We start from the raw sequence: 13,641 nt of genomic DNA, 5'->3' as shown, positions 1-13,641 counted from the left end.
CCTCGTCCCAGGGCTTTTCCCTTAAAAATGGGTGGGGCAGGAAAAGGTCCTGGCATCGGCTGGTCACGTGTCCCCTCGTACACCCTAAAATCCTGGGTTTAATAATTAGCGCTATGTGAAAAGCTAATAAAAATTATTCGCAACCTTACAGCGCGCGATCTTGGGTAGCCTCCCACGCAGGCGTTTTTAGGGGAGCTCGTATTTCTTCCCTCCCCACAAACGCCTGCTCAACTGAAGACAACATTCCTTTCCCAAGCTTAGCCAATCACATTGTACTTTCCAAATTCTGGAAAGTTGACCTTGACCGCAAGGTAATCTGATAATTACTAGATCTGCATTAAACACTGGGAAAGCTTTCTGACCTGCAATAAATGTTAGATTCAGAGCGGGAAAAATAAGATTTAGTCAAAATTCAGAATACTCCGTGCACTGCATAACCTTAGCGAAGGAAAGAAAAGAAGGAAAACGGTAACTCTAGGGTCACGTTCAGTCGTGTTTAGCCTGTCAACACTTTATTGCACAATTGTTGATTGGTCACATACCACGCAAATAAAACAATGAGAAAGGAATGTTGTTTTCCGTTGAGCAGGCGTTTGTGGGGAGGGAAGAAATAGGAGCTCCCCTAAAAACGCCTGCGTGGGAGGCTAAATCTTGGGCGGCATTTTATATCTCTTGACGATTAACTAAGAGTTTTACAAGATTTCCTTTTTGTCACAGATACTGGCTATGGTATTTTTTTGCTTTCCTCTCATTTCGGTGAAGGGGGACAGCGAGTAACATTTTTAACAACGTTTACAGAGCGATATAAGATATAAATGACAAACAAGCCATCATACATGCATAAAGTTTGTACTGGAAAATTCCGTTTTCGCGACTGTTCTGACATTTTATTTCATTTCTCGCGAAGTGGACCGCCGTACACAGCCTAGTTCTAATTACCTTTAAACTCTCAGCCATATCATAGCGACATGCGTTGGTTTAGACTTATCTTGCATGACCTGTATTTTTAAAAAATTCATTGACCTCTGCGATCAAACGACTGGCAACAAAGAAAGACTTGGGTCCATTTAAAATTCACAGAGCTGTAGTTGATTCCAGTCGATCGGTCAATCTTCCCTTTAATATAAGGAAACTCCTTTGTACTTATCCTCGGAAGAGAAAAGATATAAGAGGTCTTCAAATGTTTTAGCTAGAGGGCTGACTTGCATCCGGTGCGGAGATTTGTTTGTTCCATGATCGGGTTATAAAGAAGACCAGACTCCATAAAGCATTTTGATGAATATTTCAATTAAGTTCAATTTGTTTAAATTCACTGCAGATCCTGCAGGCAAAGGCCCGAATTTTTGTTTGAAATTGGACAAAATCACTTTCCGCTTGATCGTACAGTAATTCCACGGTCACGATGAATTTCTGAAGTACCACTCGATAACAGCTTGTCTCAACTCTGAAGCATTTGACATATATTGAACGTGACAACGTAGAGCCGGTACGCCCTTTCATAAACTTGTAGCATTTGAATAATACGCAATTAAATGGATCTTAAGCTTCTGAATCGCACACACGCGAAAATCTCGACATGGCTCGCGATGTTATTATTTTCCATTGTTGCTCCGTTCGACTTCTGTCAGCGCAAAAGCAGCGGGTTGCATATCATGCATATCATATATCTTCTCAGGAATATTTAGGCTGTACCGGCGTGACCAGCCGATGCCAGGGTCTTTTCCCGCCCCACCAATTTTTTAAGGGAAAAGCTCTGGGGACGAGGTTGTATGCAAAGATTATCAACCCAATATCGGGACCTCCTAGAAGAATATCACCGCTTCAGAACTTGCTCTTTACTCATAGTTCCTCTTGGTGTGAATTGTACAGTCGATCCATGAATCTCCTTCTCTGACCTTTTTGGCCAATATTCGATTATCGACCTTTAATTTATAATTTCTCTGGATCGATTCCCTATAAATTGCTACGGTCTAACTGCCCTTTTTAATCGACACAACTCTCTGAAAATCGTATGACCACGTGCCTGTTCTAAAGTCTGTTTCAGATAAATGAGTTGTCATTCGATAACAATTTTTCTTCCTTTTCATTAGCCGAAAGCCCACCACGTAACCCGCAAATAACTGCATACAAATGATGTTCTGCTCATGCGCAATGACGTCCAACTGTGTTTGGTCGCAAATAATATTCCGCTCATGCGTAGACGAAACCACGCTTTTCTCCTTCTTGCATGCTCTTGCATGAAAAATGGCAGATTGCTTCGCTTCCCCAATATATTCATTAAAAAAAAAAACAAACAAACTTGGTCAGCTGTTGGTGATCGAATGATAAAAAAAAAAAAAAAAAAAAAAAAAATAATAATAATAATAATAAAAATATTGAACTCGGTTATCGCAAAATAGCGTGATTTGCCGCGGATCAATTTTTTTGACTCAGCATTAGGCTTTGGCAAATAATTGATCTGCTAGCCATTGACAATTCACGATATTTTTCTCAACCTCGTTCAATTGATGAGCAAAATTAACATATTCATCATGCGAAATCTCACGTTTTGTGCGACAAATACAGACAGAAAAAAAAAAAAACAAACCAACGAAAACAAACCAACAAGAACAAAAACAAAAACAAAACAAAAAACAACAACAACAAAAAAAAACGAGTTATTAGGTCAGTACAGGTACCAAAAGGGATAAACTTTCATTAACTCATTTTTTTGTATTCAATGTTTCAAATTTTCCAGTTCAAGTGAGTATAAATCAGTTAGAAAAGGAAAATAAGTATCCCAGTATGATAACAGTCTCCATTGCGATAGAATACCGTAACATTCCGAAAGTAAGCCCCGGGGCTTATATTTTTCAAAGGCCCTTTTTGAGGGGCTTATTTTTCGAGGGGCCTTTTTATTATTATCTATTATCTACGTTAGAGGGAAATTTGTGTTTCAAAATCGATTGGGCTAGCCTTAAGGTTGGAAGTAAATTTACCGTTTTTGCTTCTTTTTTACTTTGTATTTGAGGGCAATTTCCAAGTACAAGCCCCTGGGGGGCTTCAGGGGCTTATATTTGGAGGGGCGAATACAAGGAGGGGCCTATTTTCGGAATTTTACGGTAGACTAGAGGCGTTTGTAAGAAACAATCTCCACCGGTAATTTACAGCAAACTTAAAAATGTCATTTCCTGCAGTTTGCGGTTTCCTATGAAAAACCTGATGTTCAAGGTCTCAGTTGTACGTAGTTTTCCTATTGTTACTGCTGGCATTAGACTGTCCTCTACTTGTATGTTACTTATGTACCCACAATTAAAGTTAAAATGAAGCTTAGAACGTACATGTTACAGTTTGATTAAAATGAGAATGCCGCGTCTGTGGAATTCTATAGTCCCGACTATCGGCAAAGGAGACCGGGCGGGCGACGTCGCCTGCAGCGGGGTCGGCGTGGACGCGACCTGCCGGGTGGGCGTCGCCTGCCGGGTGGGCGCGGCCTGCCGGGTGGGCGTCGCCTGCCGGGTGGGCGTGGACGTGACCTGCCGGGTGGGCGTCTTTTTAGTCCTCGTCTACGTCGCTTCTTTCGTCCTCGTTGTCTACGCTGAGGGTCCTCGATTTCATGCTGATGTAGTCCTAGCATTCAAAAAAAAAAAAAATAGCATATTAACATTCTAAAATGCACGGGCGACATAATAATCATGCTCAATATGGTGGGTAAGGAGCCAAGGTACTCAAAGGCCAGTTTCCCTGGAAACATCTTGTGTTAAACAAAGTATATATCGCTCTACAAATAATGTTGCCAAATGTATCTTGGAAAAATATGGTGTGTCTGGTGTTGGTAAAACACCAAAGGAAGACATGTTTGCGTGCACTCCAAGTCATGTACGGTGTTAATGAGGTGAAAAGATTCATTTGAACAACACCAGTCAAACTTCACACTCAAGAAGACTGAACTGACTCAAGCCATCTTTAAATTATATTCTACTATTCGATTTGTAAGAGATTATAAGTTTATTTTCGTGTTCATTTGTGGTAGATCATAAATATATTTGCTATCAAATCTACAGATTTTTTTTGCTTAAAACAAATAAATCGATTTGTTCATTTTTAAGTTAAGACTTGAAAAGAGTCTTTTCGCTTTAAAAGTTTCTACATTCGCAATGAACGAATGCCTTAGTTTATTTTTTAAGCTCTTTTAATTTTCCTCAAGTCTCGAGATCTTACCTTCATTCTTATTTTTTCCATCTCTCGGAAGGATTTCTAATTCATTTGCTCCCTCCATGGCTGTTTCATAAGACAGATCGCCTCCTTTTTCTTTGTCTTCATCCCCGTCCTGATCTTTAATTTCATCTCCTTCGCCAAAGTCATCTTCTTCGTCTAGATCGTGGTCATCTTCATAAATAGTTTCATCCTCATTTTCTTCACCCTTGTCTTCACCTACGTAGTCTCTGTCCTCTGTGTCTTGCTCGCCATTCTCTTCCCCATCGTCGGCGCCTTCGTCCTCCGGCAAATCTTCGGCGTCTTCTTTATCATCATCGTGATGGACCTCGGGCAAATTTTCGTTGTCTTCAGTCGATGCACCCTTTCCAAAATCATTATCAAAATCTTCGTTGAAATCATCTTTCAGCTCCAAGCCTGCTTCTTTAGTTACAGTAGCACAACGGCAGAAATCTGTTAACAGAGCAGCGAATAGAACAAACAAAATGGTGGCAAACCAACGAGTCGCCAACATTTCTCCCTGCCGCATCCAGCAACCCGGAATCCTCTGGCTAATCTCTGAAAGAACCTGTATTTAAACTCATCCAACACAGAAATATTGTTCTTGGAGCAAGGGCATCAGTTAGGGGAAACATTTTCCTTGATATCAGACTTTGTTTTTCTATTTCTGGTGTTTGGACTTTCTGTTTCGGCTTCGCGGACTTATTTTAGCACATTTTAGCTATATTATGGCTATAGTAACAATATGGAACATACAGAGTAGCTTTTTTCTTTCTTTCTTCTTTTTTTAAATTGCTTTGCTTCAGAAAATACCGTCGCCTTTCTCACCAAGTTTGAAAAACAAATAGTTGCATTACGCAGGCCCTACTGTGAAAAAATGTGTTGAATCAAAAGTCGATTTGATTTGATTTAGCCAGTGCGCGTTGTTGCCGACGTAATTGGGACAGGATTGGACAACTAGTAATACGAGATTAAATACAAGTATTCATTCTCATGCACCCCAGGTAAACCCCTGTCACGGCAATTTTCCCTATGTCTCGGATAGCAACAGGACTGAATTGTGACAACTTTCCTTACATAACTGGCTAGAAATTCCACAATCGTATTCTGGATTACGCACGCGTAGTCAAATTTTAAGGTCGGTTCTAGCATCGACGACGGCGGTGACAAACTGAGAGCGTCAAATAAGACAAGGGCTTTATTATCCAAACAAGAACTCCGCTTTTGCAGCACAATTTTTAGTACACTTTTTTAACAGTCGTTGCACAACTGCGATGAGAAATTTCCCTGTACGACGTTTATGAAGGGCGCAATGGCGCACGACGGCGTATTTTATTTCGAGCACATAGAATTTCGAATGGATTTGAACACCTTCCCTACAATCTCCTTCCCCTAGGCAAATATCATAATTGATTATGCCATGAAATAAACAGTAAACGGCTCAGCGTTCACCTTGGTTGCTCTTGGCAAGTTTTTGCTAAGCACTTAAGCTGGAGTTCGCGTTTATTTCCTGCTTAACAACCTTTATAACGTTTAAACTGATAGCATATGTTGGGCCATTTTTTAATTAGATAATATCTCAACTCAGTCAGTCTTTTGTGCACATACAATTTTGTTGTGCAACTGCGAGGATCATATCTTCATTTAAATTTGTATTTCCGCAGCTTACATTATCTTTATTTCTATAAAAATAGGTAGTTAATTGCTATTTGACGCACGTAGACAAGTGTTTATGGTGTCGATGGCATGGCACGTTGTCAAAATTGACAAAAGTAGGGCTTGTATTGATCTTTATAATTGTCTGTCAGGAGCAAAGATTATCTGACTCACAGGACTGATATTCGTTTGTTTTTATCCAACAGTAACACTCGGGTTGTGTTACTTCCTTCCTAAAATTGTTCAGTTATCGTCGATTCCTACATTTTAAATCCTAGAGATTCAAGCCTTTACATCATTCGCTATCTCTTGGTTTTTTCTCAGCATATGAATTGTTGTTTTGCATAACTACTTTCATTGGCTAGACAGGTAAACACACTGGAAATAAAAAATAATGCCTATATTGACCTTAATAATCATTTTCAGCTACAAAGAATATCTGACTCTCAGGATTGATATTCAATCGTCTTTATTCAACAATAATCACTTGTCACTTTCTATCTACAACCGGGTGAGTTTTCCCTTCCCTTTCCTACACTTTCCCCTAACTCCATGCAGCCTCTTCTCGGCAGATAAGCAATGCTATTTTGCACAATTGCTGCCCACAAATCAAAGCGTTTTGAAAATATTGAAGAAACATTTTTTTTGACAATTCTTCTTTCGATGATAGTTTACGTGAAGAAGAGAAAAATTCAGATTTGTCAACAGCTTTGAAGATATCAATAGGTTATTATTGAAAATGTTTGCAATCTGACTTGCGCAGGAGCATAGTGCATATTGTAGTATTGCGTATTGTAGAGCATATTGTATTGTCGATATGATTAATCTTCTTCCTTAAACACTTTGAAATCATTAAAATTTCGAAGCCTTATCATCTCTCTCTTTTTCATTGTTCAAGCACATAGAACTTTGAATTAACTTGCTTAATTGCATACGGCACAAAACGAGTAAAACGCTCTCCTCATACTTTCTGTAAGCAAATATTACTCAGTTTTTTTCTATTTTGATATGTTATAAAAGAAACAGAAAACTACCCAGTTCTTTTTATTGAGTTAGGAATTTACTTGGGAGGTTTCTAAACAAGCAGAGTCAGTTCTTAGCTAAAATATCATCTCAGACATATGTAATTCGATACTGATAATCAATTGTTGGTGATTTGACGCGCGTAGACAAGTGTTTTTAATACTTCATAATCATGGCAAAAATGACCAAAAATAAAACCTTTTTTGATATTTCTAAGATAAAAAGGTTATTTCTACACTATATATTATACTAGCCCTTGATCCCTCATAATCATATCAAGTAGGGCGTTTGCTAACACACAAGAAGGGTATGTAATTTGGAAACGGCCTACGTAACTGAACGAAGTTGCGCCGCGCTAGCCTGATCGATAGGTTGTTGGGCAGTGCAAGGTAATTTTTAGGGAGTTATCATAGCTTAAAAAATGTAGGCACAGATAACCCCTTTTTGGGGGTAACTTTAACTCCTAATTCAACTCCACATTTGGGGTCATTTTTACTCCTGAAAAAGAGTTCTTTTAACCCCCAGTCTGGAGTTAAAATAACTCCGAAAATGGGGTTAATTTTACTCCTTACATGGGTTGTTTTTATTCTTTTTGGGGTTACTTTAACTCTGAAAGTGAAGTAAAAATTTTAGGTACAGGGTAACTCCTATTTGGGGTTATTTTAACTCCTCAATATCTGGGGTGATTTTTACTCCTGAAAAAGAGTCTTTAAACTCTTTTTTGGAGTTAAAATAACTCCCCCAATAAATAACTCCACTGTAAGGAGTTAAATTAACCCTACAAGAGGAGTTATCATAACTCCTTGAAAATTACTGTGTGTGAGCAGGTGTTTATACCAGGCCGGAATATTTTTCATGTCGACATGACAGGCCATCCGGTATAGTGCAGACATAGCTAGGAAGAATATTTGACTCCCAAGTCTGATATCCAGTCAGTCATTTGTATTGAACAATATCGCCTGCTACTTCCTCCGGGGCTGGTTAGATTGCTCCCTTTCCAACACTTTGAATGCAAGCCTTTGCTTATTTGCTTCCTTTGCCTAGCTCCTGGTTCTATAATTTCTCCTTTTTCATAATCTCTTAGTCTACACTGAGCCGTTTTCCCAAAATAAGTCCCAACAAGAGAGGAGAATGTAAAAATCATGAACGAGCAAAGTGGCCTAAAAAGGCTTTATTTTCTTTTTAAAACGACTAAAAAAATCAGGTTTTTAATCGTGTGTCTTTGAGTTTTTTGTTTTTGCTCTGAATCGAAATTTCATGTGTATGCGGAAATTAGTGAAAGAAAAAGAAGGCAACAAACTCGTATTTTTGTGAACGGGAATTTCTTTAGTGGATAAAACAAACTATTTGTGATTACTCATCTCACCGTTTTAATTAATCTATCGACGAAAGAAAGTGCTCGGCTTAAAATTCACTGTAAAACATCTGTTTACCTTTTCGTTCTTCGGTGTTTTTTTTTCCTGCGTTTTATTGCCCTCGAGTGAGAGAGAGAGAGATATATTCGACGAACATCGAGTCACCGTTTCTAATAATAGGATGATAAATTAATGAGATTTGTATATTTCTATTTTAATATACGCAGAAAAAAAAAATTCCCCTTGACGGATAAATTTATCACCGCAATATCGTTTTCTACGACCTCCAAGATTAATGTGGCTGTCTCGGGATAACTTAAATACCCTAGCCATCGCGGACGAACAACAGGGATTTAAGATAGGATGAATACTTCTTTTTTTTTTCTTACCCTGCCTTAGCTTTTGCTCTTTGCTCTGAGATTTTGTGTTTACAGTTTCTGTAGAATGCAGTTGTTACGTATGTCCGTAATGTCCGTAGTAAGAAAAGAGGTAATTCTGAGAGCCCAAGCAAAATACTGTATGATTCAGTTTTGTAAGCAAGGAGAGCCCATCACGCTCTAGTAGTTGTTGTTGTATTTTTTTTCCAGTCAGAAAATTTGCGGAACAAGGAGAAACTCATGTGGTATGACATGATGGTGTTATGTGACCTGGGCTTTAGAAAAGTAAGCACCTGTTGCGTCGAAAAAAATACTTTTCTTGATGCAAGAAGTCAAGCTTAATTTTCTTCGACGCTAGTCATCCAATACGTATTATGACTATACAGTACCAGTGAATTGTTTCAAAATTTAAAGCGGCCGAAACTTATTTCCATCAGCGCGTAGTTAGTTAGTTAAGCAATAATAATGCACAGCACTGTAGATAACACGGTTCTAGAATATCTGACGGCTTCGCGTTTTGTTCGTCGATTTAATCGCTTATAACCTAACAGAAAATGTAAATGTACCTGAAGGAAATACCGTGTATTGCCTTACCTTAACGCTGTGATGTGTGTAAATTTGTCTTTTGCTATGGTTTTAGACAATACGACTTCTCCTGACTATCAATTGTGCGTCAAAACAAGCGCGATAATGAAATAGTCGAAGTGCCATGGTGTAGCACTTTATGACAAAGTTTTAACTGGAAAACTTGTTGCCATCTGATGTACACCTGTATAGTCTATGTTTGTAAGCTCTGCCTAAAGAATCAGTGGGTTACACTGGGTGTGCCACCTAAAGTGCAGCCTATGTTTGTTAGCTCTACCTAAAGCATCACTGGGTTACACTGCACCCATGGGTGTGCCACCTAAAGTGCAGCCTATGTTTGTTAGCTTTACCTAAAGAATCACTGGGTTACACTGCACCCATGGGTGTGCCACCTGAAGTGCAGCCTATGTTTGTTAGCTCTACCTAAAGAATCACTGGGTTACACTGCACCCATGGGTGTGCCACCTGAAGTGCAGCCTATGTTTGTTAGCTCTACCTAAAGAATCACTGGCTTACACTGCACCCATGGGTGTGCCACCTAAAGTGCAGCCTATGTTTGTTAGCTCTACCTAAAGAATCACTGGCTTACACTGCACCCATGGGTGTGCCACCTAAAGTGCAGCCTATGTTTGTTAGCTCTACCTAAAGAATCACTGGGTTACACTGCACCCATGGGTGTGCCACCTAAAGTGCAGCCTATGTTTGTTAGCTCTACCTAAAGAATCACTGGGTTACACTGCACCTTTGGGTGTGCCACCTAAAGTGCAGACTATGATTGCTGGCTCTACCTAAAGAATCACTGGGTTACACTGCACCCATGGGTGTGCCACCTAAAGTGCAGCCTACGTTAACTTTGTTAGCTCTACCTAAAGAATCACTGGCTTACACTGTACTCACGGACGTTTGCCTCGCGCTCTCTTCAAAGACAAAAAAGCTATAGTCTGTTTGGCCAAAAATCAAGCTTTGTTTCACCTAAAAATTTGACACCATATTAGGGCCCCGAAGGACGTTATAAGTTCCTCCATAATAGAAGAGTGTTTTGCTAGAGTTTACAAACGTTTGGCTCATGAGTTTCAATATAAAGGGGCAAAAACTTATCAGCATAATTATAGCACACAAACATTGTCATCAAACTCCTGGCATGTAGCCTGAATAAGCCAAGCAAATATGAATAAAGCATATAACAAGAAATATTCATCAAAAGGTCTCGTTAAGTAAATTATACTTCACTTTGCGAAAGAAATTTATCGCTTGTATCCGTGTTACGCATGAGGAAAAAGCGAGGAGTCATCGCATGACATTAGGTAACAGAGGTAATACTCACGAGTTTCACGAATTCCCATTCCACGATTTTTCGCCGAGTAACAAATTTAAAACTTCAATTCTTACCTTACAGTGGTCGGTTCATTTACCTTACATTTGCCAACACTAATAAACATGAACAAAACGATGAAATCCGGCACTCTTCTTTCAGAAGTAGCAAGTCGCATGAAGTAAAATCCACCGATATAAGCTGCATTCTCACTACAAATATAAACATTTGCCGTGAAGAAAATACGACGAGGAGGAAAAAATGCCAGATCTTCGCCTCGGCAATGTATTCCAGCTACCAAGCCGGCGTATCTCCAGAAGGTGGACTCGAGGTGGGACAAACCTTGTGATTTTTTAGGAGCCCTTTGCGCGCAAACTAATTTATTCTGGCGCGAAATGAAGATTAAGAAAATGCATCTGAAATCTCATACACGACAAGAAAATTTTCGCACTTTCGAGGAGCGCGACATATTAAATGGGATTAAGTCGGATTAGCTGCCCGCGGAGAAAACATCACTGCGTGGGATGGTACTTCCAGTAAAAAGCCTCTGTGTCCTCTCATGTCTCTTGACGATTAACTAAGAGTTTTACAAGATTTCCTTTTTGTCACAGATACTGGCTATGGTATTTTTTTGCTTTCCTCTGATTTCGGTGAAGGGGGACAGCGAGTAACATTTTTAACAACGTTTACAGAGCGATATAAGATATAAATGACAAACAAGCTATCATACATGCATAAAGTTTGTACTGGAAAATTCCGTTTTCGCGACTGTTCTGACATTTTATTTCATTTCTCGCGAAGTGGACCGCCGTACACAGCCCAGTTCTAATTACCTTTAAACTCTCAGCCATATCATAGCGACATGCGTTGGTTTAGACTTATCTTGCATGACCTGTATTTTTAAAAAATTCATTGACCTCTGCGATCAAACGACTGGCAACAAAGAAAGACTTGGGTCCATTTAAAATTCACAGAGCTGTAGTTGATTCCAGTCGATCGGTCAATCTTCCCTTTAATATAAGGAAACTCCTTTGTACTTATCCTCGGAAGAGAAAAGATATAAGAGGTCTTCAAATGTTTTAGCTAGAGGGCTGACTTGCATCCGGTGCGGAGATTTTTTTGTTCCATGATTGGGTTATAAAGAAGACCAGACTCCATAAAGCATTTTGATGAATATTTCAATTAAGTTCAATTTGTTTAAATTCACTGCAGATCCTGCAGGCAAAGGCCCGAATTTTTGTTTGAAATTGGACAAAATCACTTTCCGCTTGATCGTACAGTAATTCCACGGTCACGATGAATTTCTGAAGTACCACTCGATAACAGCTTGTCTCAACTCTGAAGCATTTGACATATATTGAACGTGACAACGTAGAGCCGGTACGCCCTTTCATAAACTTGTAGCATTTGAATAATACGCAATTAAATGGATCTTAAGCTTCTGAATCGCACACACGCGAAAATCTTGACATGGCTCGCGATGTTATTATTTTCCATTGTTGCTCCGTTCGACTTCTGTCAGCGCAAAAGCAGCGGGTTGCATATCATGCATATCATATATCTTCTCAGGAATATTTAGGCTGTACCGGCGTGACCAGCCGATGCCAGGGTCTTTTCCCGCCCCACCAGTTTTTTAAGGGAAAAGCCCTGGGGACGAGGTTGTATGCAAAGATTATCAACCCAATATCGGGACCTCCTAGAAGAATAACACCGCTTCAGAACTTGCTCTTTACTCATAGTTCCTCTTGGTGTGAATTGTACAGTCGATCCATGAATCTCCTTCTCTGACCTTTTTGGCCAATATTCGATTATCGAACTTTAATTTATAATTTCTCTGGATCGATTCCCTATAAATTGCTACGGTCTAACTGCCCTTTTTAATCGACACAACTCTCTGAAAATCGTATGACCACGTGCCTGTTCTAAAGTCTGTTTCAGATAAATGAGTTGTCATTCGATAACAATTTTTCTTCCTTTTCATTAGCCGAAAGCCCACCACGTAACCCGCAAATAACTGCATACAAATGATGTTCTGCTCATGCGCAATGACGTCCAACTGTGTTTGGTCGCAAATAATATTCCGCTCATGCGTAGACGAAACCACGCTTTTCTCCTTCTTGCATGCTCTTGCATGAAAAATGGCAGATTGCTTCGCTTCCCCAATATATTCATTAAAAAAAAAAACAAAACAAACAAACTTGGTCAGCTGTTGGTGATCGAATGATAAAATAATAATAATAATAATATTAATAAAAAAAATATTGAACTCGGTTATCGCAAAATAGCGTGATTTGCCGCGGATCAATTTTTTTGACTCAGCATTAGGCTTTGGCAAATAATTGATCTGCTAGCCATTGACAATTCACGATATATTTCTCAACCTCGTTCAATTGATGAGCAAAATTAACATATTCATCATGTGAAATCTCACGTTTTGTGCGACAAATGCAGACAGAAAAAACAAACAAACCAACAAACCAACAAAAACAAAAACAAAAACAAAAACAAAAACAAAAACAAAAACAAAAACAAAACAAAAAACAACAACAACAAAAAAAAAACGAGTTATTAGGTCAGTACAGGTACCAAAAGGGATAAACTTTCATTAACTCATTTTTTTGTATTCAATGTTTCAAATTTTCCAGTTCAAGTGAGTATAAATCAGTTAGAAAAGGAAAATAAGTATCCCAGTATGATAACAGTCTCCATTGCGATAGAATACCGTAATATTCCGAAAGTAAGCCCCGGGGCTTATATTTTTCAAAGGCCCTTTTTGAGGGGCTTATTTTTCGAGGGGCCTTTTTATTATTATCTATTATCTACGTTAGAGGGAAATTTGTGTTTCAAAATCGATTGGGCTAGCCTTAAGGTTGGAAGTAAATTTACCGTTTTTGCTTCTTTTTTACTTTGTATTTGAGGGCAATTTCCAAGTACAAGCCCCTGGGGGGCTTCAGGGGCTTATATTTGGAGGGGCGAATACAAGGAGGGGCCTATTTTCGGAATTTTACGGTAGACTAGAGGCGTTTGTAAGAAACAATCTCCACCGGTAATTTACAGCAAACTTAAAAATGTCATTTCCTGCAGTTTGCGGTTTCCCATGAAAAACCTGATATTCAAGGTCTCAGTTGTATGTAGTTTT

General features: G+C 39.1%; 1 protein-coding gene across 1 annotated transcript; it reads right to left on the bottom strand.

Moving 5' to 3' along the window:
• Positions 1-3,376: 3,376 nt before the first annotated feature.
• On the bottom strand, positions 3,377-4,757 carry LOC140932149 (uncharacterized). The gene is made up of 2 exons (XM_073381795.1): positions 4,201-4,757; positions 3,377-3,609 (listed from the first exon to the last, which is right to left on the bottom strand). Exons 1-2 carry the CDS (start codon positions 4,721-4,723, stop codon positions 3,377-3,379), a joined length of 756 nt encoding a protein of 251 aa, XP_073237896.1. The 5' UTR covers positions 4,724-4,757.
• Positions 4,758-13,641: the final 8,884 nt, after the last annotated feature.

Source organism: Porites lutea, chromosome 3 (assembly GCF_958299795.1).
Source record: "Porites lutea chromosome 3, jaPorLute2.1, whole genome shotgun sequence".
NCBI classification, from domain to species: Eukaryota; Metazoa; Cnidaria; class Anthozoa; order Scleractinia; family Poritidae; genus Porites; species Porites lutea.
The sequence above is the reverse complement of the archived record's forward strand: the minus strand, read 5'-3'. Positions and strand labels throughout refer to the sequence as shown.